At 40.0% G+C, this 23,320-nt stretch overlaps 2 protein-coding genes across 2 annotated transcripts in view; both read left to right on the top strand.

The window, feature by feature from the left end:
* Positions 1-638: 638 nt before the first annotated feature.
* The window catches only part of TXNRD1 (thioredoxin reductase 1), a 51,606-nt gene continuing 28,924 nt past the window's right edge, over positions 639-23,320 (top strand). The window contains exons 1-5 of the mRNA XM_054574601.1: positions 639-819; positions 2,216-2,325; positions 18,769-18,891; positions 20,208-20,280; positions 21,563-21,682. Coding sequence (XP_054430576.1) covers positions 18,805-18,891; positions 20,208-20,280; positions 21,563-21,682 — 280 coding nt within the window. The 5' untranslated portion in view covers positions 639-819; positions 2,216-2,325; positions 18,769-18,804. The remainder of the gene's footprint in view (positions 820-2,215; positions 2,326-18,768; positions 18,892-20,207; positions 20,281-21,562; positions 21,683-23,320) is intronic.
* On the top strand, positions 11,350-12,947 carry EID3 (EP300 interacting inhibitor of differentiation 3). Its single transcript, XM_054574602.1, has one exon. The coding sequence runs from the start codon at positions 11,513-11,515 to the stop codon at positions 12,647-12,649; it is 1,137 nt and encodes a 378-aa protein (XP_054430577.1). The 5' UTR covers positions 11,350-11,512; the 3' UTR covers positions 12,650-12,947.

Genomic DNA, 23,320 nt, shown 5'->3' with positions numbered 1-23,320 from the left:
CATTTATTTACTTATTCAGAAAATATTCATAGCTAGCTACTTGTGCAAGATGCTGAGTAAGAATATGACTAAGAGCAGGGAAGTATGGTTTACTTCTTTTCAGGATTAGTCAAGGTGAACTAGGTTTTTTCTTTTAAAAGCCTGATAACTAACTTCCTCCAGACTGACTAATACATTACCTGAGGGCAATGGGTCCCCAACTTTGCTGGTCACTAGAATCGCCCAAGGAGTTAAAAAACAACAACAAAACCAGATGCCCAGGTCGCACCCCATACCTATTACAACAGAATATCTGGGGGTGGGAAGCAGGACGCCAGCAATTTCAAAGATCCTCCCATGATTACAGTGGGCAGCCAAGTTCTGGAGTCACTGCTTCAGGGCATAGTCCAGTTTTGTTCCTTAAAACCCACTCTTATTTTGGGTTCTAGTTCCAGATATTCCTTAAGTTGTTTTTGCTCTTTTCTTGGGTTGGGGGGCGCTATGAGCAGGAAGAGGATGTGGCGTCACCCAGTTGGGGAATCCTAGTTAGCTAAGCCATTGGCGTAGGCTGCCAGCGCTGCACGAGGAATGGATTTTTGCTTTGTCATTCTGACTCTGGCTCTCGGCCCACCCGCTCAGCCCAGAGAAAGGCGTGGCTTCTTGTAGCCACTAGGACCCAGCAGTCTGTTCCCGTTTGCCTTAGTCCCGCATTGCATCGGAGCAGAAGGTGTGGGGCACCTGAAGAAGAGCCTGTAGCCCTGCCTTGGGCTAAGTCACAACTGACCGAGCTCTGAGCGTTCAGGCTGTGAGCACGGAGGGACGTGAACTTTCGCCTGCCTGGTGCGTGATGAATGCAGGGGAAGGGGAGACGTTTTAAGGCGTGTTTGGGTTGGGGTGAGGCTTTTCTGGGGAAGTGAGCTTCTTTGCAGTTTTCATTGTTTTGCCTCGGTTAGTGAAAGCTTAGCATGTGGTAGGTGACCGGCTCCGTGGTGTTTTTTCTTTAGTTCTTTGTAGAGACAGTTTCCTTGCAGAATTATCTTAGAAAATGGGTTTTTGTATCGTTTCTTAGTGAACAAGTCTTGAAATGTAGATAATCAGGTGATAAAATGGATCGACAGATCCTCGACAACATTAAGAGGGTGTAACAATGTAAGGAAGCCTTTCAAGGAATTTTCACACCATTAAATCCTCGGAAATCCTGAGAGATTGGCAAATTATATCCATTTCCATGTTTAAGGCTTAGAATCATATGACTTGCCCCAGGCAATTAAACAGGACAGCTAAGAGTGGAACCAGTGCTTTTATCTGACTGTATCAGGTATTACAGGGTAGCGGATAAAAGCGTACACCACATGGCCTGGGTCCGAATAGTGGATCTGCTGTTGACCAGCTGCATGACCTTGGACAAATTAGCTTTTGTGCCTCAATTTTCTATCTATGAAAGGGACCTGATAGGCCCCACTTCACAAAGGTAGTTATGAAGATTGTGTTCATATATGCAAAACACTACAAAAGTGTTAGCTGCTATTATCACTATTGTTATTATCAAACAACTGTACTTTTGAGTGATGGTGTGGTTTTTGTCTCATGAATGGGCCTGATGTCAGTGTAGCTGGACTTTATTTTTAATTCTGTCACTGACTCATTCCCTGAGTTCACCGGTAAAATTGGACCATTAGGTCCCCTATGCCATGTAGGGTGTTGCTGTATTGATCCAAGGTTCTTAAATAAATAACCGTAAGTGGACAGAGTGTTCGTCATTTGAATCATGGGTTCAAATGTCAAAGAAACATTGGAAGTTGGATTTTGGCATTCTGTACATATACATGCAGCATTCAAAGGAAGATTAAGTTAGGAGGTGTTCTATAAAAGCTCAGATAATTGTGCCTTAAGCTTCCTTTTTGAGGCTTTCCTGAATTCCGAATTTACTGGGAAAGTAGGAGTGTAAGTTTAGCGAGACTTGCCATGATTTGCGTCTGGACGGATCGCTGGCGTTTTGGCCTCGTGTTTCCAGCTTCTGTGCTGGTGGACCGGGTCCAGGGTCCAAACCTGGTCAAGGACCTAGGTCTCTGTCGGGGCTGGGGGCAGGTGGCGCTATTCTGCGGAGAGGCAGCATGTTCGGGTGGCCTGGGGGCGCGCCCTTAAGGATGCGGAAGCCCCGCCCCCACCGCGCACTTCCCGCCGCGGCTCTGGGCGGAGAGCTTGACCCGCTCCCTTCTCTGCTTCTATGCTACAGAGGACGGGCTGGGCCTCGAGCGAGCGCTGGCCGAGTTGACTGCGGAGACCAACTTACCGGTGGTGTTTGTGAAACGGAGGAAGCTAGGCGGCCATGGTCCAACCCTGAAGGTAGGTAGGAGTCACGAACGTTTCTTTCGCCCGCCTGAGCTGGGAATGAGCCTCCCGCGGTCGCAGACCAACTTTCGAAGCCAGCGTGGATGTGGACGAACCTCCAGACGGAGCCTGTCCTTAGGGAATGACCGAGAAACACTGGGGCTAGCCCGCGTGTTAATCCAAGTTGATGAAACGTTGGGTAAATCTCTGAACTCTGGAAGGGTATATGTAACTATTTTCATCTTTTAAAATGAGTCTTTTAAAGTGTCCTTTTCCTCCTATTGTCTATTCCTCTTTCCCTCCTAGGACGTATAAATAACTTAAAACTTTAAGAAGTGTAAACTTGTTTGAGGAAGTACTGAGAAAAGGGGATCAGAAAATGTTTACCTTTTTTTGGTCTCTATCTTCCTTTTTAATTCTCTGGGAGGGAAACCCAGAAACCCCAGGTACAGGGGAGAGCCACCAGGAAGTTCCTTGAGTGGGTTTATGTCTCTTTTCTAGTCCAGCATTAACAATTGGGTGGTGGAAAAGGGAGAAGGGTTTCCTTTGGCTGGTGGCAAGCGTGGTGGCCACTCCTATTGTAGGACTGTCCCCTGAGGGATGGATGGGTCATGACCTGGGGCACTGGCAGAATGCTGGGGGCTGGCTGCACGTTTACATGGATGTAGTAACATGGATGATGGACATGGTCAGGTCTGGTTGGTTACCAGGTTGGAAAGCCTCATAATCCCATCACCTTGATACATCCTTAATTTTTGCTAATCATCTTTTTTGTCCTTGTCCGTAGCTTATGTAATTTTTAAGAAATGAAACTCATATTGAACATTTCCTTCTGAGAAAGTAAATGTGAGGCCTCAGTTAAATGTAAAGTCTACTTAGATGTGTGTGTCTTTAGGAAGGATACTAGAAATTAATTTGCATTTTTATTTATTACCTTTTCTTCTAAAAGAATTTTATTTATGTTTTTGAAAAATGGGTACAGGAAATGGAGATAGAATTCATAGACAAATATTTTAATGGAAAATAAAGAGAAAAAAGGCTTTTGGCTTGATTTAAAATTATGGTGTTACTCAGGCCTTTAGTTTGCAGGGAAAATAGACAAAGGTCTATTAATATTCCTTTCTGTCTGATTGATTTCTGTGTTCCACTTGTGTCATAAAACTACACTTAAAAAGTTATTTGATCTTTATATAAACTATAGGTGATCCTGGTTTTAACATCAGTGGAATAAAAAGAATTACTTTTTATAAGCTTTGGACCCATTTTATTGATATGATCTGATGTTTTCAAGTCCATATGATCACGTAATTTCGACCATTTGAGGAAGTGCAATGCCATGAATGAAAAGCACACCATCAACTCATAATTAAGCCCTTTGGCACATCTCTTTTGAGTATACTTACCACTCAACTTTGTATCATTTGGTTTATTTTTGGTTTTTAATGAGTACTAAGGAATGGAGGAAGAGACAACTGGTAAGAAGCTCTGGTTTGAAATGTTTGTGAATTTCCAGCCAATTGTTGCCCATATTTGGGGCTAAATAGTGGGTTCTGAAATTCTTTAGGGAATATTGTGTTTGAGTGGAGGAAGGCGTTCCACACCTTTAAAAAAAAAATAGGTTTAAGACTTCATACTCTGATTGTAACTTAGATAATGGAAAGGGAACTTTTTAAAATGTCTGCTTCTCTTTTGCAATTGTTTCCTTCTTTGTCTCCCTCCCCACCTCAATAAATAACAGCAGTAACAACAGAACTCACCTTGCTTTCAATGTACTTACTGTAGGAAACAGGGAGTGAGAATCCTGTTGGAAGGAACCGATAAGCTTCGATGACTAAGGAAAACGGTTTTTAAAAGTGTTTCAAGAAACTGTAGTTTATGGAGCACCTGCACAGAATCCTCTGGTGTGTTTATTAAACATGCATGCCTGGGCTTTACCTGAGGTCTTGCTAAGTAAACCCTCTGGAAGGGGCTAGAATCTGCCTGTCTTTCTTCTTCTTTTTTTCCTTCTTTCTCCCCCCTGGGTCACTCTTATGATGAATACCAAGTTTGGGACTTACTTTAATGTAAAGGTAGTTTGGTCAGGATCAGTTGGTAAATAATTAGAAGTGGGGAAAGGCAAGGACTACTCTTTAATACCCAAAATGTAATAGTTAAAAGATTGCAAATGGTAACTCAATAGGTGAGTAACAATTTATACCTGACTAGAAAAATAGGGAAATATGCTGTCTGTGGCTAGGACTTGGATGTCCATGTGTAAAAGTGGCTAGAGAGCTACTAAATTCAGAGAACTATAAATAGAGTCCCTATTGCTCCAAGACACCTGGCTTTTGTGCACATTTTAGTTTTTAAGGACAAGATTGCAAGTATTTGTTATAGGGAACCTTGTATGTAAATCAGTGTCTCCAGGATTCCAGATTGTTGAAACCACTCTGGCGGTATAGAGAAAAGCAAAGTGAATGAAAAAGTGCTTATTGGAATACTAAGTGCTAGACTGACTTAGACTTCAGTAGTTTCAGGTAGTAGTTTTGAGAGAGAAGACTAAAACTAGCAACATGGGACTTAATTTCTTCAGAGCAATAATAGGAGAGATGACAGACACAAATCAATGCACAGTTAACAACCCAGGTAAATTATGGAGACAGTTGTGGGAGGAGCTCAGATGTGATTGTGTAGTAGTCAGGTAGCCCCGTGTCCCAGCCTTGAAGTGGGGTGGACATTGAAACAAAGGCAATTTCTTTCGAGCCTAACTTGTACAGTTTCCAGAAACTAGATCCTTAACTGAACAGACACCAGGAGATGAGTGGGAATTTAGTAACTCTCCGGCCATTCCTTTCTCTCAGTATCCTACCAAAACTGGCAGAAACTTTATTTCTTTGGATTTTTTTCCTTTGAGACATTTCCATCTGGGATTTGTCCCTTCTTTCCCTCCCAGGAAATCTAAATAACTTAAAAACTTTTAGAAGAACTGTAAACTTGTTTGTTTGAGGAAGTACTGAGAAAAAGGGATCAGGATATGTTTACCTTTTTTTGGTCTCTATCTTCCTTTTTAATTCTCTGGGAGGGAAACCCAGAAACCCTGAAACCCCAGGTACAGGGGAGAGCCACCAGGAAGTTCCTTGAATGAGTTTATGTCTCTTCAGGTGTCTCTTTTCTAGTCCAGTGTTAACAGTTGGGTGGAGGAAAAGGGAGAAAGGTGTCCTTTGGCTGGTGGCAAGTGTGGTGGCCACTCCTACTGTAGGACCGTCCCCTGAACAGTGGCGATGAACAATGTACCTGCTTTTGGCCTAGTTAAGGTTGAGAACTGAGGAGAACTGAAAGACTGTTTCGAAGGTGAGGATGTGAGCGGGCTCTGATTTACTTAAGAAAAAGGAAGGAGGTCAGGGCTAACATAATTTAAAAGGGGCATAGATTGTTAGGTTTGCAAATAAATTTACCTGGTGCTCATGATATACAGTAAAATGTTTACTCGTTGTGAGTCCATGTTGAGACCCAGTGCCGCCTCCTCCCACTTTAACCCAGTGACAGCACAAACCTTTTTTTGCTGTGTAGCTGTTCTACAGTACATGTCCCTGTTCTGGTGGTTGGGGCTTCAGATTTCCTCACACCTTTCCTGCCTGTTCACTTACCAGGGCCTGTATCCTATGTATGTGCCTACCACCTCTATTAGCTTTGCCCTGGCTGTTTCAGAGCCTGATTTTCTCTTGCCCAACCATTTCATCAGTCTCTAACCTGCTTTCCACTTCTGAGCTATTTCCCCTTCCAGTCCATCAGCTGTCAGAATTACCTTTCTGATTGCTTCTCTGCTGCCCCCAGATCTGTATCCGTGATAACATGCACATTCCTGCTTTGTATTCTGTTCCTCAAGGATCGGGGCCCCACCTACTTTTCTGGTTATCTTCTGCTCTGCTCCCTCGCCTAGAATACTCTGGGAAGCTCCTGGGAATACTATTAGAGCTATAGAGTCCCCCAAATTTCCTTTTTTCATTCTGTTCTTTGTTTCATTTCCTGACTTCCTGCTCAAACTCACTTTTCCAACTGCCTGTTTCAGAGCACAGGGCCAGGTTTGCCCACTCTTCCCCTCCTCCGCCCTCCCACAGCACTCCCAGAAACACTCTTCTATGGAAAAGGAGGAAGCCCACCGATGGTTGTTTTTTTTTCATATCAAAAGTAGAGAGTTAGTCGTATTCTTTGTGCCTCTGATCCCAGGTCTATATTAGATAGAGCTCAGCAAGTATTTAAGACATGCCTACTAATGATAGTAGCTACCACTTATTGAATGTCTTACTATGCACTAGACTCTCAATGCTGTAATATTTGATTAAAGCCTTAAAGTAGTCCTATGAAGGAGGTGAATTATCATCCAATTTTACATATGAGAAAATGGAGGCCCTGAGAATTTAAGGGGCATGCCCAGTACACAGTAATTAGGTGGCAGAGCCAGGAATGGAACCCAGGCCTGCCTATAAAGTTCAGTCAGGTGTACTCACACTTCTGGCACTTGGCTTTGTGTTGGAGCTATTGGCATCCATGCCCGATCTCCCTGGTGTGATGGGTGCTCATGATTCAGGGCTGACCCCATGCAAATCTTGGTATTCCTAGCATAGCTCTGGCAGTTGGAATTCATTCATTAGATGCTTGCTGAGTGGAACTGCATTCCTCTATGCCTACTAAGTTGTAGCTTCCTTTAGGACAAAAATGATTTATTTTTTATATCTTCTCTGTTTTAACACCTAGTATGCATTCAGTTAATATTTGTTGAATGAATGGGTGATGGTAGGACTATCGGAGACTCACTAAGTGAGGTGTTTAGCTACAAGATGTCTGACTCTGTGAAGGTGGACAGTCCGTATCAGAGACCAAGCCGTCAGCTGTCCAGGAGAGAGTGTAGGGAGCACATGCAGCAGTTGGGGATTTTGAGGAGCTGTGTGACAGCAGTGCTGCCCACCTTCAGCAGCCTGTGCCTGTGTCCAGCCGGCTGAGAAGCGAGTCGGGTTATATCTGTTTAGCTACTGTTGATGGAGTGCCTGTGTTCTTGACATTGAGCTAGGCACAGTGTTACCTCTACCACAAGTCTGTTGGGCCACGTATGTACTTTAAAATATATTTGTCAACAGTGTTTCCCTGTGTTTTTTAATTGAGAGTCACAACCACTCTGTGGCAGAGAAGACATTCACTAGACTCGTTTTACAAATGAGGAAGTTCAAACTGAAGAAAGTAAGCGGAAGCTAATACAGTTTTGATTTGAACTCAGGCCTCCAGAGTAGAGTTCTTTCCAGGCGGCCTCCCTTGAAAGCCACGTACCCTGTGCTTTCCCACACACAGTCCATCAAAACAATGTTCCTGGTCATTGCTGACTACTGAGGTGTCCCACAGCGTTGGTAATCGCTCTTACAACCTGAAAGGTTCTGTTCTCCTCATGACACACCCTTGTTTACATTAGTTCTTGAGGCTTGGCAAGTCAGACCCACTGGGTTTTCTGAAGTGTCAGGTAAGTGTGTGACCTTTACCACAGACTAGGTAGGGGGGAGGTTTCATAGACTCTGCAATATTTCAGTGAGTGGCTCCAAATTATTTTGTGGGGCTTGACTGTCAATTTATTCCACTAACAATACAGCAATATTATTTGAATTCAATAGTTATTCAGAGCCTCTTGGATACTGCTGAAATCCAAGGAGCCATTCAGGAGAAAAAGATACATAAATAATTTTTCATATTGTTTTAGACTCTTTGTGGACCTGCTTCAGAATGTCTAGTAGTAGATAGGTTTACATTTGAAAGTACAATGTCTGCTTCCCTTAGTTGAAGCCTTAGGTTTTAAAATTTTATTATGTGGCAGATTTCTTTTCACTGATATTTGTTATAGTGGGATATATTCCTTTATTCTTCCTTATGAATTTAACCTTTAAAGTACTTTTCTGTTTCTAAAACAACATCGAAGAGTGAAGCTACTGGTTTGTGTATATATTTTTCTAATGTTTATTAAACATTTGCTTTCTTTGGGATAATTTAAGATTTATTAAGTATGTACTCAGTAGTTGAAAACATTGTCAAATCTGTCGTGTAATTCTCATTCAATACATACAGTAACTTTATGATGTAAATAGTGGTACTTCCATCTTACAAATGAGGAAGCTAGAGGCCAAGAGGTTAAGTAAGCAGCCTGGCGAAGATAACACTAACAGTTAATGGGGCAAGATTGGAACCCAGGTTTACCTCTTTCCTCACTATTCATGGTCTCTTCAGAAACTCATTTGCCTTGATCGTAGCAAAGTTGTCCTTTAATACTAGAAGATCAAAGAAAGCAAAATATATACTCAGAAAGATAACCTTAAAGGAAATTAAGAAGAAAAAGAAAATACACCTAGCATTCTGCTATTCTGACAAGTCAAACTAGGACTTTTACCATGTCTCTTTACAGCTCAATATTAAATAGATACCCTGGCAAGATGAGGGGAGAAAACTGCTGTGAAAGAAGGAACAAAAATATTTAGAGGGTAGCTAGATGGCAAGATAATTCTTATCTGTTAGAGTGCAGGACTTAAACTCTTAAACAACTGTTATAGAGTAATCCTGAAATAAAAATCCTACTGGAAAAGATAGTGAACCCTGTGTTCTTCTTTTTATTTGGCCAGAGAGAGACCTGTACATTTATGACATCTATCCCATCATATTTGTGTTGAGCACTGGGGGTTGTGGGAAAGAGCTTAAGAATGCTTGGAATGAATGGATCTGAACTCCCAGCAAAGGGACTGAAAAATAATGCAGGAGGGAAAACTGAAGAAAGAAAGAAAGGAAATGGAGGGCTATACTGAGCCCTTGGCAGCAGCTCCTGAAGGAGGAAAAAGGGGAAGAGAGGAGCTAAATTACCTTGGAGGCCAAGCTGTGTGTCCTTGGTTGTCTGAACTAGCCATACTGCATGAAGACGGTAGACCAGTGATTTTGAAGGACTAGTGAGTTTTTGCTTTCTGTTACAAGTCATAGAGAAGTTTACCAGTATACTGAAATTGTGTATTGCTATTTCCTCTTTTTTAAAGTGGTATTTATATAATTATTACCAGTAATTTGACCTTAGGTTAGAAAGTCACTGTTTAGTGATTTAAAGATTCACAGGTGTAGAAGTTCCCATTCTATAAATGATTAGGGAAAGTCATCAGATGTGAAATTTTTACTTTGAGGCTACATCTGAACTTTGTGTTCTAAAGGCAGATTTAAGAAGGCAAAAATATGTGAATGTGGCTTAATGAGTATTATTTAAGTTACATGTTACTAAGGTTCCTTAGGGACAGGGATCTAGCATGGCATGAATTCAGCAATGGAAATCATAATAATATGATGCTGTCTTGGTGTGTTCTGTTGCTTCAAGCAAATTGTGTGGGCTGTTATCTCCTGAGAAATCCCTGTAAATAGTATTAGTAATACTTTATAAGTAGGTTAAGAGAATTAATTTACTTTTGCAAAGCATTTTGAAATTCTTAGATGAAAGGCTCTGTATGGAGCAAATTGGTATTAGCCTGTTTTCCATTCTCTGAGCCAGGAGAAAATAGGCACCTTAGGGTGGGAAGGTTGGTTTACCTTTTGGAGTTCTTTTATAAGTTACTTTTATTGAATTTGAAGTGGCTATCAGAAGTTCCCAAGAATATAGTTAACTATAAAAGCAAACATTTTTGTATTTGAGAGCTGGAATTAGCTATGTGTTTTCGTCTAAGATTTAAAACAGGTTTAAAGATTAGTTTGAAATTGGCCAGACTTGGGGGCAAAATGTGGTGCCTTGTTGATCCTGGGTCCCAACTTTGTTTTTCTCTTGCTTTTTTCAGAGAGGGGTAAGGCTGACTTTCTGAAAAGCAGTCAACTTTTATTTTTAATGAGTAGAATCTCTCTCTTAAACTGTTCTTTGAAATTAAACCTTTTGTGGCCAATTAACTTGCAATAGGTCCTGGAACAAAGATTTTCATCTGCATTCACATGTGCATACTCAAATGCATCCATGTGAAAACAGCTTTGCTTGGAAGATTTATGTATCAGATTCTTGCTTTAGAGAAGCCAAGCAGTCTAATAGTGTTGAATAATATATATGCACAAGTAACCATAATGCATGGCATTTTTGAAAAATGTATGCTTCTCCTCTATTACCCCTACTTAAAAAAAAATATTCCTTTTTAATGTTTTATATACTTGCTGCTAGTGTGACTACTGAGCTGAACCCTTTCTCCAACTGTACTGGAATTCCCTGTGAACTAGGATGAATTTTCCAATTTAGATTAGTCACCTGATATACAGCATTCACTGTCATATCCTTGTAACAAATTGTGTTTAAAATCTTCATAGCTTTGCTCACCTTTTAGAGTTCAGATTTACTATACCTTCAGTACGTGGCCTTTAGCCTTTGGCAAGCTTTCAAATAAACAGTTTTTTGCAGAGAATGTAGTCACTTTATTTTTCCGCCACCCTATGATGGTGGAACCAGAGATCGCTTGATCAGTACCCACCCCTCTCCACTTTTTAGCTTGCTTTAGCACTGAAATCCTGCACACTTGATGAATACCCCCGACCTCCCATGGGGTAGATTGGAGGGTGTTGGGCCTTTGAGGGCTTTTGAGGCCCCGCAAAAGTAATTGACGCAATTTACATTTGTATAATGAATTGAGATACAAACAACCACCTTGCAAATGGACCCTTAGAATTCGGCCTGTTTGTATAGAGGTTCTACACATCCAGCTCCTTGACCTTAGAGACAGTTTATAACCTAGCCAGATTTAGTTCTCAAAAAAGAAAAAATCAAAAAGACCTTTTGAATCATAGTAAGGAGGAAAAATGAAGGTCGACTTAACCGCAGTATGTGACAGCAAATGTTTTGAAGGGCAGGACCTTTAGTTTCCCCACAGTTTTGTCGTATATCATCCAGGTGTTTCTTTGAAAGCTACGGGACGCCGTCAGTAAACGTTTAAGCGGGTGTTATTTCAATGTAGGGCTGGGCCCTATTGTTGCGTCTGTTCCGTGCGCCTCTGAGCCCGGGGCTGCTTTGCCGGCGCAAGGGGCTGTCGGGAGGCGGAGCGAGTTGGGGGTGGGGCTTCCTGGCTACGCCACCGGAGCGCATGGGCGGACGGCATCCTCGGAGCTGACAGACCCCTTCAATTTCCGCCGTTGTCGGAAAGATTGCGAAGGCTGTGAGCAGAGCGCTACTTGAGCTCCCTCGGTCGCCAGCATGACTGATGAAAAAGATTCCCTGAGGGGAGGCGAAGAGAAAGCAGAAGAGCCGGTGGTGCGTACCGTCACCAGTAGTGCGTACTCCGTGAAGCCGGCGGCGGAGGAAGAGCCCATGAAGGTGGAAGAGCCGGTGGGGGCTGATGGCTTCTCTGACAGCTGCTCTGATGGCTGCTCTGACGACCTCAGCTGTGGGGAGGCCCACATAGATCCAAATCTCCTAGGGCTTGCGGCTGACGAGGAGAAATGCCGGAATATCCGCAAGCAGTACCGGCAGCTCATCCATAACGTCCAGCAGAACCGTGAAGACATAGTGAACACGGCGAGCGACTCCTTAACCGAGGCTCTGGAGGAAGCCAACGTCCTTTTTGATGGAGTGAGCCGAACCAGAGAAGCAGCTCTCGATGCCCAGTTTCTCGTTTTGGCTTCTGATTTGGGTAAAGAAAAAGCAAAGCAACTAAACTCTGATATGAACTATTTTAATCAAGTAGCTTTTTGTGATTTTCTGTTTATATTTGTGGGTCTGAACTGGATGGAAGATGATGAACATGAGTTGAGTGGCTGTGACGATAATATAGCTCTTTCCTTCTGGGAGACAGTGCACAAAGAAGCAACATCCTGGACATTGCAAGCTGAAACATTCCACTTTATTTTTGGTTCATTCAAGTCACAGTCTTCTGCACCAAAGCACCGATCTGAACACCATAAAAAAACTCACAGAATGGAAGAAAATGGGGATATGCCTACAAAGCTGAGAAAGCTGGACCTGAGTAATAACCAAGAAGCGACAGAAAAAGAAGTAGAAAGAATCCTGGGACTGTTGCAAACGTACTTCCGAAAGTATCCTGATACTCCCGTGTCCTATTTTGAGTTTGTGATTGATCCAAAATCTTTTTCTCGTACTGTGGAGAATATTTTTTATGTTTCTTTCATTATAAGGGATGGTTTTGCAAGAATAAGGCTTGATGAAGACAGGCTGCCAATATTAGAGCCAATTAATATTAACCAAGTGGGTGAGGGAAATGATCCCAGTTCCCATGGCAGGAAACAAGGAGTTATATCTTTGAGTTTACAGGACTGGAAAAATATTGTGGCCACTTTTGAAATTTCAGAGGCTATGATCACAAACTCCTACTAAATATTTTTGTTCTTAGTATAAGGTGCATTTTGTGGCTTTTCTGAAGTATCTCAAAATAGAGTGTAAAATCTAAGAAGCACATACTGTATCTCTTGTAAAATGAAAAAAGTGTTTTCAGGAACATCATAAATTGTACTGTGCAGTGTGTTTTTTTCCTTGGTAGTTTATAAGGTTGTCATGGTCTTCTGTTATTAAAAAAATTACTGGCATGTTCGTGGAAAATTTTTTTGAATGTCCTTTAAGACTTTATTAATAAAAATCAGTTCAAAATTTCATAAATTACAAAGTATTTGGTATTTACTAGAAAGAATTAGTTATGATCTGTAATACTGCGTTCCTCTCTTACAGGGAATCAAGGGAATCCCATATGGGACTCCTAATCAGGTTGGGGAAAGAGTGGGTAGAAAATGCTAAAGAAAGACTATCGATAAGCCAGTGAATATGCAGTATTATTAATACTGAAAAAAAAAATCAGGTGCCTTGCTTCATTGCTGGGAGGACTCAGTCAGATTAATTAGTGGGTATCCATATGCTAAATAATTTCTGTGATTAGATTCAAAAGGAATAGAGTGTCTACTTGTTAGGTAAGACATCAACTAAGTGCTGAAAGGTGAGTAGGAATTGGTCACAGATGGGAACAATATACTGGGCAGGGGACACGGAAGCCAAATATATGGAATCATAAGAAGGTACAAAACCAGAGGACCATAACTTTTTGTTGTTGATGTTGTTAAGTATTACATTTGAATGTTAAACTGGCAAAAATTGAATTACCTTGTCAATTAGTCCTCAAAGGTACAGGATATTTTTGTCAGAGTATTTCAAACAACACCTTTTTTAACATCCAGTTCTAATCTTTATCTACTTGGTTAATTTCTTTCCTGGTCCCTAGTTTCTCTTTGTAATTTCTGCTAGTACACAGAATGTCCTTCAGAAATCTGATGTTTCATTATGTAACAACCTTGAATATTTGTTCCCAGTTTTGCCTTTTTTTAAAAAAAGATTTTATTTATTTATAGAGAGGGGAAGGGAGGAAGAGAGGGAGAGAAACATTAATGTGTGGTTGCCTTTCACACACCCCTATCCTGGGGACCTGGCCTGCATCCTAGGCATGTGCCCTGACTGGGAATTGAACCGGTTACCTTTTGATTCACAGGCCAGCACTCAGTCCACTGAGCCGCACCAGCAGGGCCAACTTTGCACTTCTTAATAGGGCTTTAAATGCCTGGCAACTGTTCCTGTGTAACCTGAAACAATTGATTAATTTATTCTTAAAGCCATAATTTCTTTTTATTACTTTCAGTTGTTTTAAAAATACAAATTACAGCTTTGTTTGAGGTTATTGCCAAAAATTTAGGTCTTTAAGAAGAAGGTTTTTGAAGGTGCAGGGAGCATGCATATAAACCTTTTTTCTTGATCCCTGTAGTGATTTTGCCATTAAATGTTATTTGGCAAGTGAATAAGTGTTTTGCATAGCAGTAATGATCAATTTTCCTACTAAGTCTAGTGTGGTAGGAGGAGGGGAAATCCAAAAGCTAAATGAATGACATGAGATTGAAAGGAGAGATCTTATATGTGGGTAGGGCGGCAGGTGGGGGGGAAGTTTCTTTAGTAATTGTGAAGGTTTTTAGCAAAAAAAGAAATTTCTTATAAAACTTGGTCAATTATTTTCCTAGCAGATGAACCCTTAGAGTTCATGGTCAGTTTGTAGTGGAGGTTCTGCATGTCATGATCCTTGACCCTCCCTACAGTTTGTGATCTAAATAGATTAGTTCTCAAAAATTTGAAGGAATGACTATTCCCAGTGTCTATCATCCTTTTATTTAGCAGTTGGGAAAGCATTTTCCAGTCTTGCTGATCCCCACTTCAGCATGTCTTCACTAAATGAGTTCCTTGGTTTCCTGAGATTTGCTGCTTGAGGAAAAGATGCTCTTCAAATGATAGCAAAAAGATCTTGTTTCAATTTTTTACTTGCCACCAGATTGCTCTGTTAAATGCCTAGTGTCTTTGCTAGGAGTATTTGAGACTTAGTGATGAATAAAAGCAGTAATAGGGAATGTGAAGGTTTCGGATCTTCTCTGCCGTTATAGCTGTTAAGATATAAATCAAGACCACTTGTTTTTGTTTTTACTTGTCATGATACCTGGGTTGTCTCATCACTTTGAAATGGAAATGACTGCTTGCTTACCTTGAAGAAAAAGGAGAATTGACCAATAGATAATTTAATTATAGAGATTTGGTATTAACCAAGCTGCACTTCTGCTGGTTTCCCACTAAATAGAGTGGCTTAAATTTATGGGATCAATAAAATCAACTGAATTTAAGGAGAATATTATGGGATTTTTTTTTTTTTTTAAACCAGAACTTTGTTAGATAACAACCACTTTCTGATCAAAGTACCTGGGATCAGATTCTGACCCTCTAACATTCTAGTAGAGACTTTGGACAAATTATTGAACTTGTAAATCTTAGGTTTCTGATTTACTAAGTGGGAATAATACCAATCTCAAGTTTGCAATAAGGATAAAATTGGAAAATATATGTGACAAGTACTTTGAAATATGAATAACTGGGTATGGTATGGGGAGAAAAGAGATCTGTAGTCATACAGACCTGGATTCCATTCTTGACTCATGGGCAAAGTTCTTAATCTCTATATTGTCATTTCTGAAATGAGAAAGAAGACATCTGCTTGGAAGACTATTGTGAGGATTAAATGGGGTGGAAAGAGCCTGTGCTAAGTGCCCTGACGATGTGTGAATAGAACTGCAGGAAAGAAAAGGAGAATGTTGTTTGGGAACTTGAGGGAGACAGTGGAGGAAATGGGGACTTACCTAGGGATCTTAGAATGTTAGTAAAAAGAACCTTTTGAACTCTTCAGTCTGCCTATTTGCTGGATCACAATTTGTTTAGAAGAGGGTATTTCAGGTGGGGGTGGTGCAGGGAAGTGCCAGGGACATCTGTGAAACACTCCAGAGCTTTTGAGTTTATTTCTAGGTAGGTTCCTTCCCTTCTTTAGGTTGGACAGAGTTAGTAACTTCCAGGGATTTTCCCTCCCAGCCACTGTGCTAATATGTATTACCTCAGTTAAACTCTGTAGTTTGATGAGTTACAGGGGTATGTTAACTTTAGAAATGAAAACACAGAGACTCCTAAGAACTAAGCAATTAGCCCTAGTTACCTACTAGCTTGGAGAGCAGTAGAGCAAGTGTTTTAACCCAGGTCAGTTCAACACCAGAACTCAAGTCTAATGTTAAGAAAACCCAGTACAAATCTGTGTCTAAGGATATAAATCATGTTTGGGGGAAAATAGAGATTACTTATTCTAATTTTTAAAAAATCCATTGCACTTGAATTGCTTTTGGGGAATTCCATTCTTGGGCAATGCAGATTCCCCTTCTTTGGGGGAATCTGGAGCAGAGTTTTACTGGGGTGGGGGAAAGGCATTGCTGAGAGGCAGATGGAAGAGAAGAGAGGGAAGAATAGCCAATATATAAGCTCCGCAAAACCTGCAGGTGAGGTGGTGTGTATTTACACTTATGTCCTATAGCAGTGATTCTCAGTGTGGTCTGGATCCCTCTGAGGCCCTTCCAGGAATTCCTTGAGGTCAAAAATGTCTATAATTATAACATTAAGATCCTGTTTGTTTGCCCTTTTCACTCTTAATTCTCTTGCAAGTCTCCCATCGGGTTTTCCAGAAGCCACGTACATGACAAGTGATGTTGCAGCAGTGAACACAAAAGATACGGGTTGCCTTTTATTCAGACAGACATTAAAGAGAATTACAAAGATATTGTATAAAGCAGTGCCACTCTAATTAAAATTTTTTAAATTTTTTAGTTAAAAATAAACATTTTTAAATAAATTTAAGATACCTAATACTATAATAATTAAAAATATTTAAAATTTTTTCTTAGTTTTAATTTTTAATATATTAAATGTTATAAACAAATCCCATTAACCAAAGCTCTTTGTGGTCCTAAATGATTTAAGGTTGTAAAGGGATCCTGAGACTAAAAAGTTTGAAAACTTCTCTTCTATATCAGCTACTATGATCAGCAGCCACTATTTCTAGCAGTTGTAATTGGAGAAGATAGGGGGGAGCATGTTTTTCTTGTGTCCTTACCCCATCTGCGTGCCCCTTCCTTACATTGCTTGGGGCTAACGCTACTGTCTATCCTATTTATATTTCAGGTGGGAAACCACTTACCTGGAGCTGAATGACAGCAGTTTCACTTTTAAGTTAAATTAAAATTTAAAGACATCATGTTTAGTTCTGGGAGCAGCTGAATGCTTCAGTTGCCCGTGTCTTACTGATTTTACACAGTTAAAAATGTTCAAGCTCACTCAGAGCTTTCTTTGTAAAGTCTGTGCCCTGGTTGATATAATTTGACTTTAACCTTGGACCATCTGATACAGAATTTCAGTAAAGAGCAGATTATACACATCGTTGGAGGGAGTATGTGGCTTTTCAGCATGACAGTGCATTTTTTTGTTGCTCTAGTAGATATGTTGGGGGAGGTGGTTATAAGAATAGGTGGTTTTCTTTTAGGCAGCCAGTGATGTGTTCTGGCACCATCTGTGCTAAGTACATGCAGATAAAATGAGTCTGCGATGAAATACAGTTATTTTCCGGAAGAATTCCTAGCTGCATTTATTAATTCTTTCAAACCAGCACGTCAGCTTTATGCTCTTCGAGAATAGCTAGAGAAAAAGCTTGTTATCTAAAGATTACATTGATCCTTTGATCTGAATGGCTATTATTACCAAGTTGTTTTTTCCCCCCACAGTGCCTTATGTTGAAGGAGGACCCTCTGCCATTATGCCAGTTGATGAATACTGGCTGTGTGTACCAGCCTGTCATGTTAGACCTTTTGTGCAGACGGTCAGGGTGACGCAGGCTTGCCCCTACTGTTGCTGGTTTCCAGGTGTTCAGCTTTCCGTCCCTGGGCCATCCTGCGTACCTGCAGTGCTGCCTCCTCCTCCTCTTCCTCCTCCTCCACCACCTTCCTCCACTGCACCCCCTTCCACACCCCAAGCATCCTGTTCTACTGACCCCAAGCTCTGCCTTTCACCCCCCACACCTGATGGTAGGCAGGAGAAAAATGTACAGTCTGGGCTGGTAAGTTTGGGGGCTTTTTTGTATGATGGTTAAAACTTGATTTTTAAAAGACATTTTTTGAAAAATGTTTGTTAAATTTACCAGTTATTATCTCATGTTAGGGCAGATTTTTGTTTCAATAAAAGGTAATATTAAATATATCACCAAAACAGTATTCCAGACTAATATGAAATGATAACTAATGTGTATAAAAACTAGGGGAATGAAGTGATTTTTTAAAATTAAAAGTCTATATGGGGTGGGGGGGGGTGTAAGGGGACCAAAAGGTAATGGAAAAAATACAATAAAAAATAGAAATATTCATCATAAAAATAAAATTAGTTAACAGTTATAAAGCCTGTTATATGCCAGGTACATGGAAACTAAATAATAAATATAGGAGGCTTTGCATATAAGTAAAGAAATGAGCTTTATAGAGTCATGTGTATTTATTTCCCTGACTTTTGTTTTTTATGCAAAAGCGGAGACTTTTACATTTAACTTTTTATGTAGATGTATGTCAATTCATGATTTAGTTCTGAATTTCTAGACTTTATGCCTACCTAAGAAATGCAGAAAACCCTTAAGTATTTGGCTAATCTGTTTTAATTGCTATTTGCCAGGCCCCATCGTTGTCTGCCATGTTAGCCCACTCATTATTCTTTGACTAAAAAGTAAAGATAATTGTATCAGTGATTCTATTAAAAACATAAAATACGAATGATTTAAAAACCTAGTTTAAAAATGCTAGGATAAAAGGGCTGATCAGACTTAACTTAGGCCTAAATTGATTTCATTGGGCCTTCAGGACCTTGCTTATGTGACACTACAAAGTAGGGATCTGTGATGTGAAAAGGTTAAACATTTCCATTTGTATGCTCTAATGTAAATCAAAAAACATGTTTTCCTTTGAAAATTCTTTTTGCTTTTCTTTAAAGAAAGGTTTTCTCACAAAACTTTTCAGACATTGTTGCTTTTAAGTTAAAGTATTTTCCCTTTTGTTGTTTTTCTTCTTTAGGCTTATCAGGAGGGCAGACTTCAAAAGCTACTAAACATGAATGGCTCTGAGGATCATCCCGAGTCCTATGACTATGACCTCATCATCATTGGAGGGGGCTCAGGAGGACTGGCAGCTGCTAAGGCGAGGCTCCTTGTGTGTTATCTGGGTTACGTCAGGTCTCCAGATTCTCTGTGGGATCTGTCTGAGCCGCTCTCGTTGCATTTTGCACATTAAGTTGGGTAGAACATATTAAGAGGACCACTTTATAAATCATTTTTCCAAGTTGAAATATATGTTCTTTACATGAAATACTGGGCCCAGTATTTTGGGATTCATTTTCATTCATTTTAAGTTCGGTTGATTTTTCAAAGATAATAAAGTTGTATGGAAATAGGTTGAAATGAAATATATTTCTATTCTTAATAAATGTTAATTTTTTTCTACTTTGATTTCCCTGTTCACAACTCTTCCTCCCCAATAGAAAGATGGGGAGCAGTTGGATTTCTTAAACTCAGTAAAAATGATTTGCTTCTTGTGTTTATAAAGTGAGCTAAGAGAATAACCACTAACTGTGGCCTGGGGTGATGGAGGGAGGCAGGAGGGAGGCTCCTGGCCATGAGTTGAGATTTTTCATGTGTGAAGGGGCCCTTGGAGCTGTCACTCTTGCTGAGGAGTTTCTTTTAAAAGATGAGGTGCTTATACTCCTCTGAGGTATAGCTTGTGGTGAATCAGTAAAGGTAGATTCAAATGAAGCTGCCCAAATTAGGAGCAGGCCAATATCTGGTATGAAGCAGAGCTTTGCTATAAATGACTCAGGAGTAATACTGGGTATATGTATTAGACTGTAGTGATGGTGATTTTGAAGGGCACATAGACTCAGCACTTTCAAGTAGTTGATACTCTTTAAAATGAACTTTTGACTGTCATCACTCCTGTAAGATAGATTTGGAAACCTTATAGATATCAACTTTTTAATTTGTTCCTCACATGAAAATTTTAGTTAATCTGACAGTTTCAAAAGAAAAACTTCTCTAATATTCTGCATAGAAACAAAACTTAAAAGTACTTAAAAATGTAGGATACAAGCTGAATCAAGTGTTGTAGACTCTCAGTAAGTGTGTTTTACTGGCTACTTAACACTTGCTTAGAAATAGGCATATGTTTTTCAGATGATTGCTTTTTTTGTTATTGGTCGAGTGGGATTATGTCAGAGGATGATAGGGTTTCCAGTTGATGGACAGTTTCATAACTGTAATCTGCATATTAAAGCTACTCTTATGATTAAATATTGCTTAATTTTTTCCTGAGTAGCACTAATTAGATGAAATTCTCACGTATTAATCACTGGTTATGCTTTGGGTGCTCTAACCTAATAAAAATAGCATGGATTTTTAACATCCAATTTCAAGTCTATCAGGTTAACCTTTCCAACTCATTTTCATAATTTTATTTTCTAGGAGGCAGCCAGATATAACAAGAAGGTAATGGTCTTGGATTTTGTCACTCCAACCCCTCTAGGAACTAGATGGGGTAAGTTTTTAAAATATTTTAGAAGTGAATTTGTAGGAGCAGGTTTTTCCTTGCTATTGGTTTAAATGGCTCCTAAAACCCAATTATAAAACAAAACAAAAACATGTACCTCTTTTATGCTAAGTTAAAGTGGACTCCAGTTAAATGTTAAAAATTTAGGTTCTGCCCTGGCCAGGTGGCTCAGTTGGTTAGAGTGTCATCCTCATACACCAAAAGTTTGTGGGTTCAATTTCCAGCCAGGGCACATAGCTAGGTTGTAGGTTCAATCCCTGGTCAAGGTAGCAACTGATTGATGTTTCTTTTTCATTTCTCTCTCTCCCTCCCCCTCCTTCCCCTTTCTCCTCTCCTTTCCCCTCCTTCCCCGTTTTCCTCTCCTTCTCTCCCTCTCCCTCCCTCTCTCCCTTTTCCTCTTTCTCTCTAAAATCAATAAAAACGTTCTTGGGTGAGGATTTAAAAAAAAACTCATATATTGAGGCCTGCGCAGGTCCCAACCTGTCCGTGGTTTGGAGTTGCTATCAGCCTCAGAAAGCAAAGTAGAAGGTTTGTCTTTTGGGAAGACCAAGTGGTCTTCTCCTCTGAAAAAGCCTCCTACATAGTTGGTCTTAACATCTTTCAGGAATAGGAGAGCAAGGATCGAGGCCCCATGAGTTTGGGTTTTCATTTTAGAGAGAAGACAGTGGTTGTAACAAAGTCCCGAGTGGCATGTAGTTACCTCCAGAACGCATGCCACTTCAGGACAGTCATGGATGTTGATTCCTCCATAATAAAATACTAATAAAAATACAGTTTATGAAATGCTCCGCCTGGGCTTCATGACAGTGCTGGAGATTTATTCCTTGATAATAAAATACTAATAAAAAGACAGTTTATAAAATGCTCATATACACCAAGTTTTATGTGTACTTCCGGATCCACTACAGGCCAATTATGCTCAGCTTCACAACCTCTCTATCAGGTAGTTCTGCTCATAGATTCAGTGGCAAGTATAGGCTTGTGCACAAAGTAAAATTTCAATTTCTGACATCTTGACTGGCAGCCAGTTAATTTTGAATCTTTGAAGTATGTGGAAATTGTGGAAATCTGTTCATGTTTGTATTGTTTTCGGATGGCTCTGTTTGGTACATAAGGCTGTCTGAAGTTAGAAATGTCACAAGACGTAGGAATAAACTTATATATAACAGTATTGACTATATTAAGAGTTCTTAGAATGGTAATTATCGTGAACCTTTTTCTTTGAAGTATTGTAAGTAGCCTATAAACCGATATCTCAATGCTGTTGCAGGTCTCGGAGGAACATGTGTGAATGTGGGTTGCATACCGAAGAAACTAATGCACCAAGCAGCGCTGTTAGGACAAGCCCTGAGAGACTCTCGAAACTACGGATGGAATGTCGATGAGATGGGTATGGGGGAAGCGATTGTTCTGTTTGTGCTTTGGGAGAGTTTGAGCTCTGATCTTTCAGTGTATCATCCATTTCTTTTGAGACTAGCAATAACCTGGAAGTTGTTTTTATTGTTCACATTTTTAATGGATAAAATCACTGCAGATATCCTGTGTCTGGTGGCTACATAGCTAGTGGCTGTATAGCTATTATGGTAAGAACAGATATTGCACTTGGAGCATCTATCTTTAATAGGAAACCAGAATTCTTTCAAATAAATTCTCATAATTATAGAGAGTTTCACAGAAGAGTACAAGTAACATTTACTTTCCTTTGAAGCTTTGCATTTTCCTTGATCAGAAGAAGCCTGTTTCATGAGCTGAGCTGATAGTTTGAGGGTAGAGTGTTGAAAGGAGAAAAGGATGATTAGTCTTTGTCGAATTAAAACTAAGAGTACCCTAGAAAACTTGAGGAGGAATTTGTTGACTTTAGAACGTAGATTGCATTATCTGGTAGGAGAATAACGTGACAACTTATACCGCTTCATGGCTAATTAATGACTAGGTCACTATTTTCTCAAAGTGTGAAACTCCAGCCCCTATCTGATTTTAGTTTTGAAATCTATGGGTTATGGGACAATTGAGGGAAAGTCTTCCAACCAGTAGCTAGGGTAAATTATTTGGTGGGTTTTTAAAAAAAAATAATAGTTTATTGTTTTTTAAAAAACAGGCATAAATACATGGTTTGAAAAATTTTGCTTCTACTCAAACTAGTCATGCTTCGTTTATTGATATCCTTTCTTTCTCATTTAAAAATCAACAGAATTTTTTTCAAGTCTGGAATCTTAGAAAATCACTTACTTTAAAAGTTTTCCTGGGGTTATATCTCTTCCCTCAGACTCTTAGAAGGCTGCTTTCTGGGCCTTTAGAATCTTTAAAAGTTAAGAGATAAGTACAGGCTTCTGCTGAAGGTGAATTTTATTAATAGGGCCGACTGAGTTGAATTCTAATAGGCTCGGTAATCAGGTGGTTGGTGAAATAACTTGGTAAATTTGGTAAGTCGTCTTTCCAGCAAAAGACTATCTCTGTCGCCATAATGTAACAGTAATAAGCCACTACAGCCATGGTCCATATCTGTACATTAAAACCAAAAACTCCCCGAATTTCACAGGGTTTTAAAACTTAAAGTTATTTATCTATCTTATTTGTCCTTAAAAAAATTATTTGTCCAGCCAGTTTAACAGTTTTACCTCTTTTGTGTTTCTTTGCACTTTCCAGATTTTAAGGTAGAGACATATAGTTTTTTATTTTTACAGCTTTCACCTCTTCTGTTTGTCAGCAGCAGAAGCAATCCTGTAGTCTTTGATGAGAGCCAAAGAGCTGTGCCCTCTGGTTAAATCCCTCCCTCTTCCCAAATCAAGCCTGGTGGTTTGTGTATTGTTGTATACAGCTTTTCCCATTACACTGTGGGCTTTCTGGAGGAGGCCCGGCCTAGCTGGGCTTGGTGGGAGTGGCCGGCCAGGCCTGCCAGGATCCGCCACCCAGGGAGCTGTATTACCTCCCTCCTTTTTGTTCTTAACAGGACTGTGAGGAAGAGTCAGTGGATTTAGGCAAATGTTGATGTCTTTAGATCTTAAAGGAAGAAGGAAACTTGGAGGCT

The sequence above is a fragment of the Pteronotus mesoamericanus genome, unplaced genomic scaffold (assembly GCF_021234165.1).
Source record: "Pteronotus mesoamericanus isolate MK-2021 breed Mesoamerican mustached bat unplaced genomic scaffold, CSHL_Meso_final contig_263, whole genome shotgun sequence".
Classification (NCBI taxonomy): domain Eukaryota; kingdom Metazoa; phylum Chordata; class Mammalia; order Chiroptera; family Mormoopidae; genus Pteronotus; species Pteronotus mesoamericanus.
The sequence above is the reverse complement of the archived record's forward strand: the minus strand, read 5'-3'. Positions and strand labels throughout refer to the sequence as shown.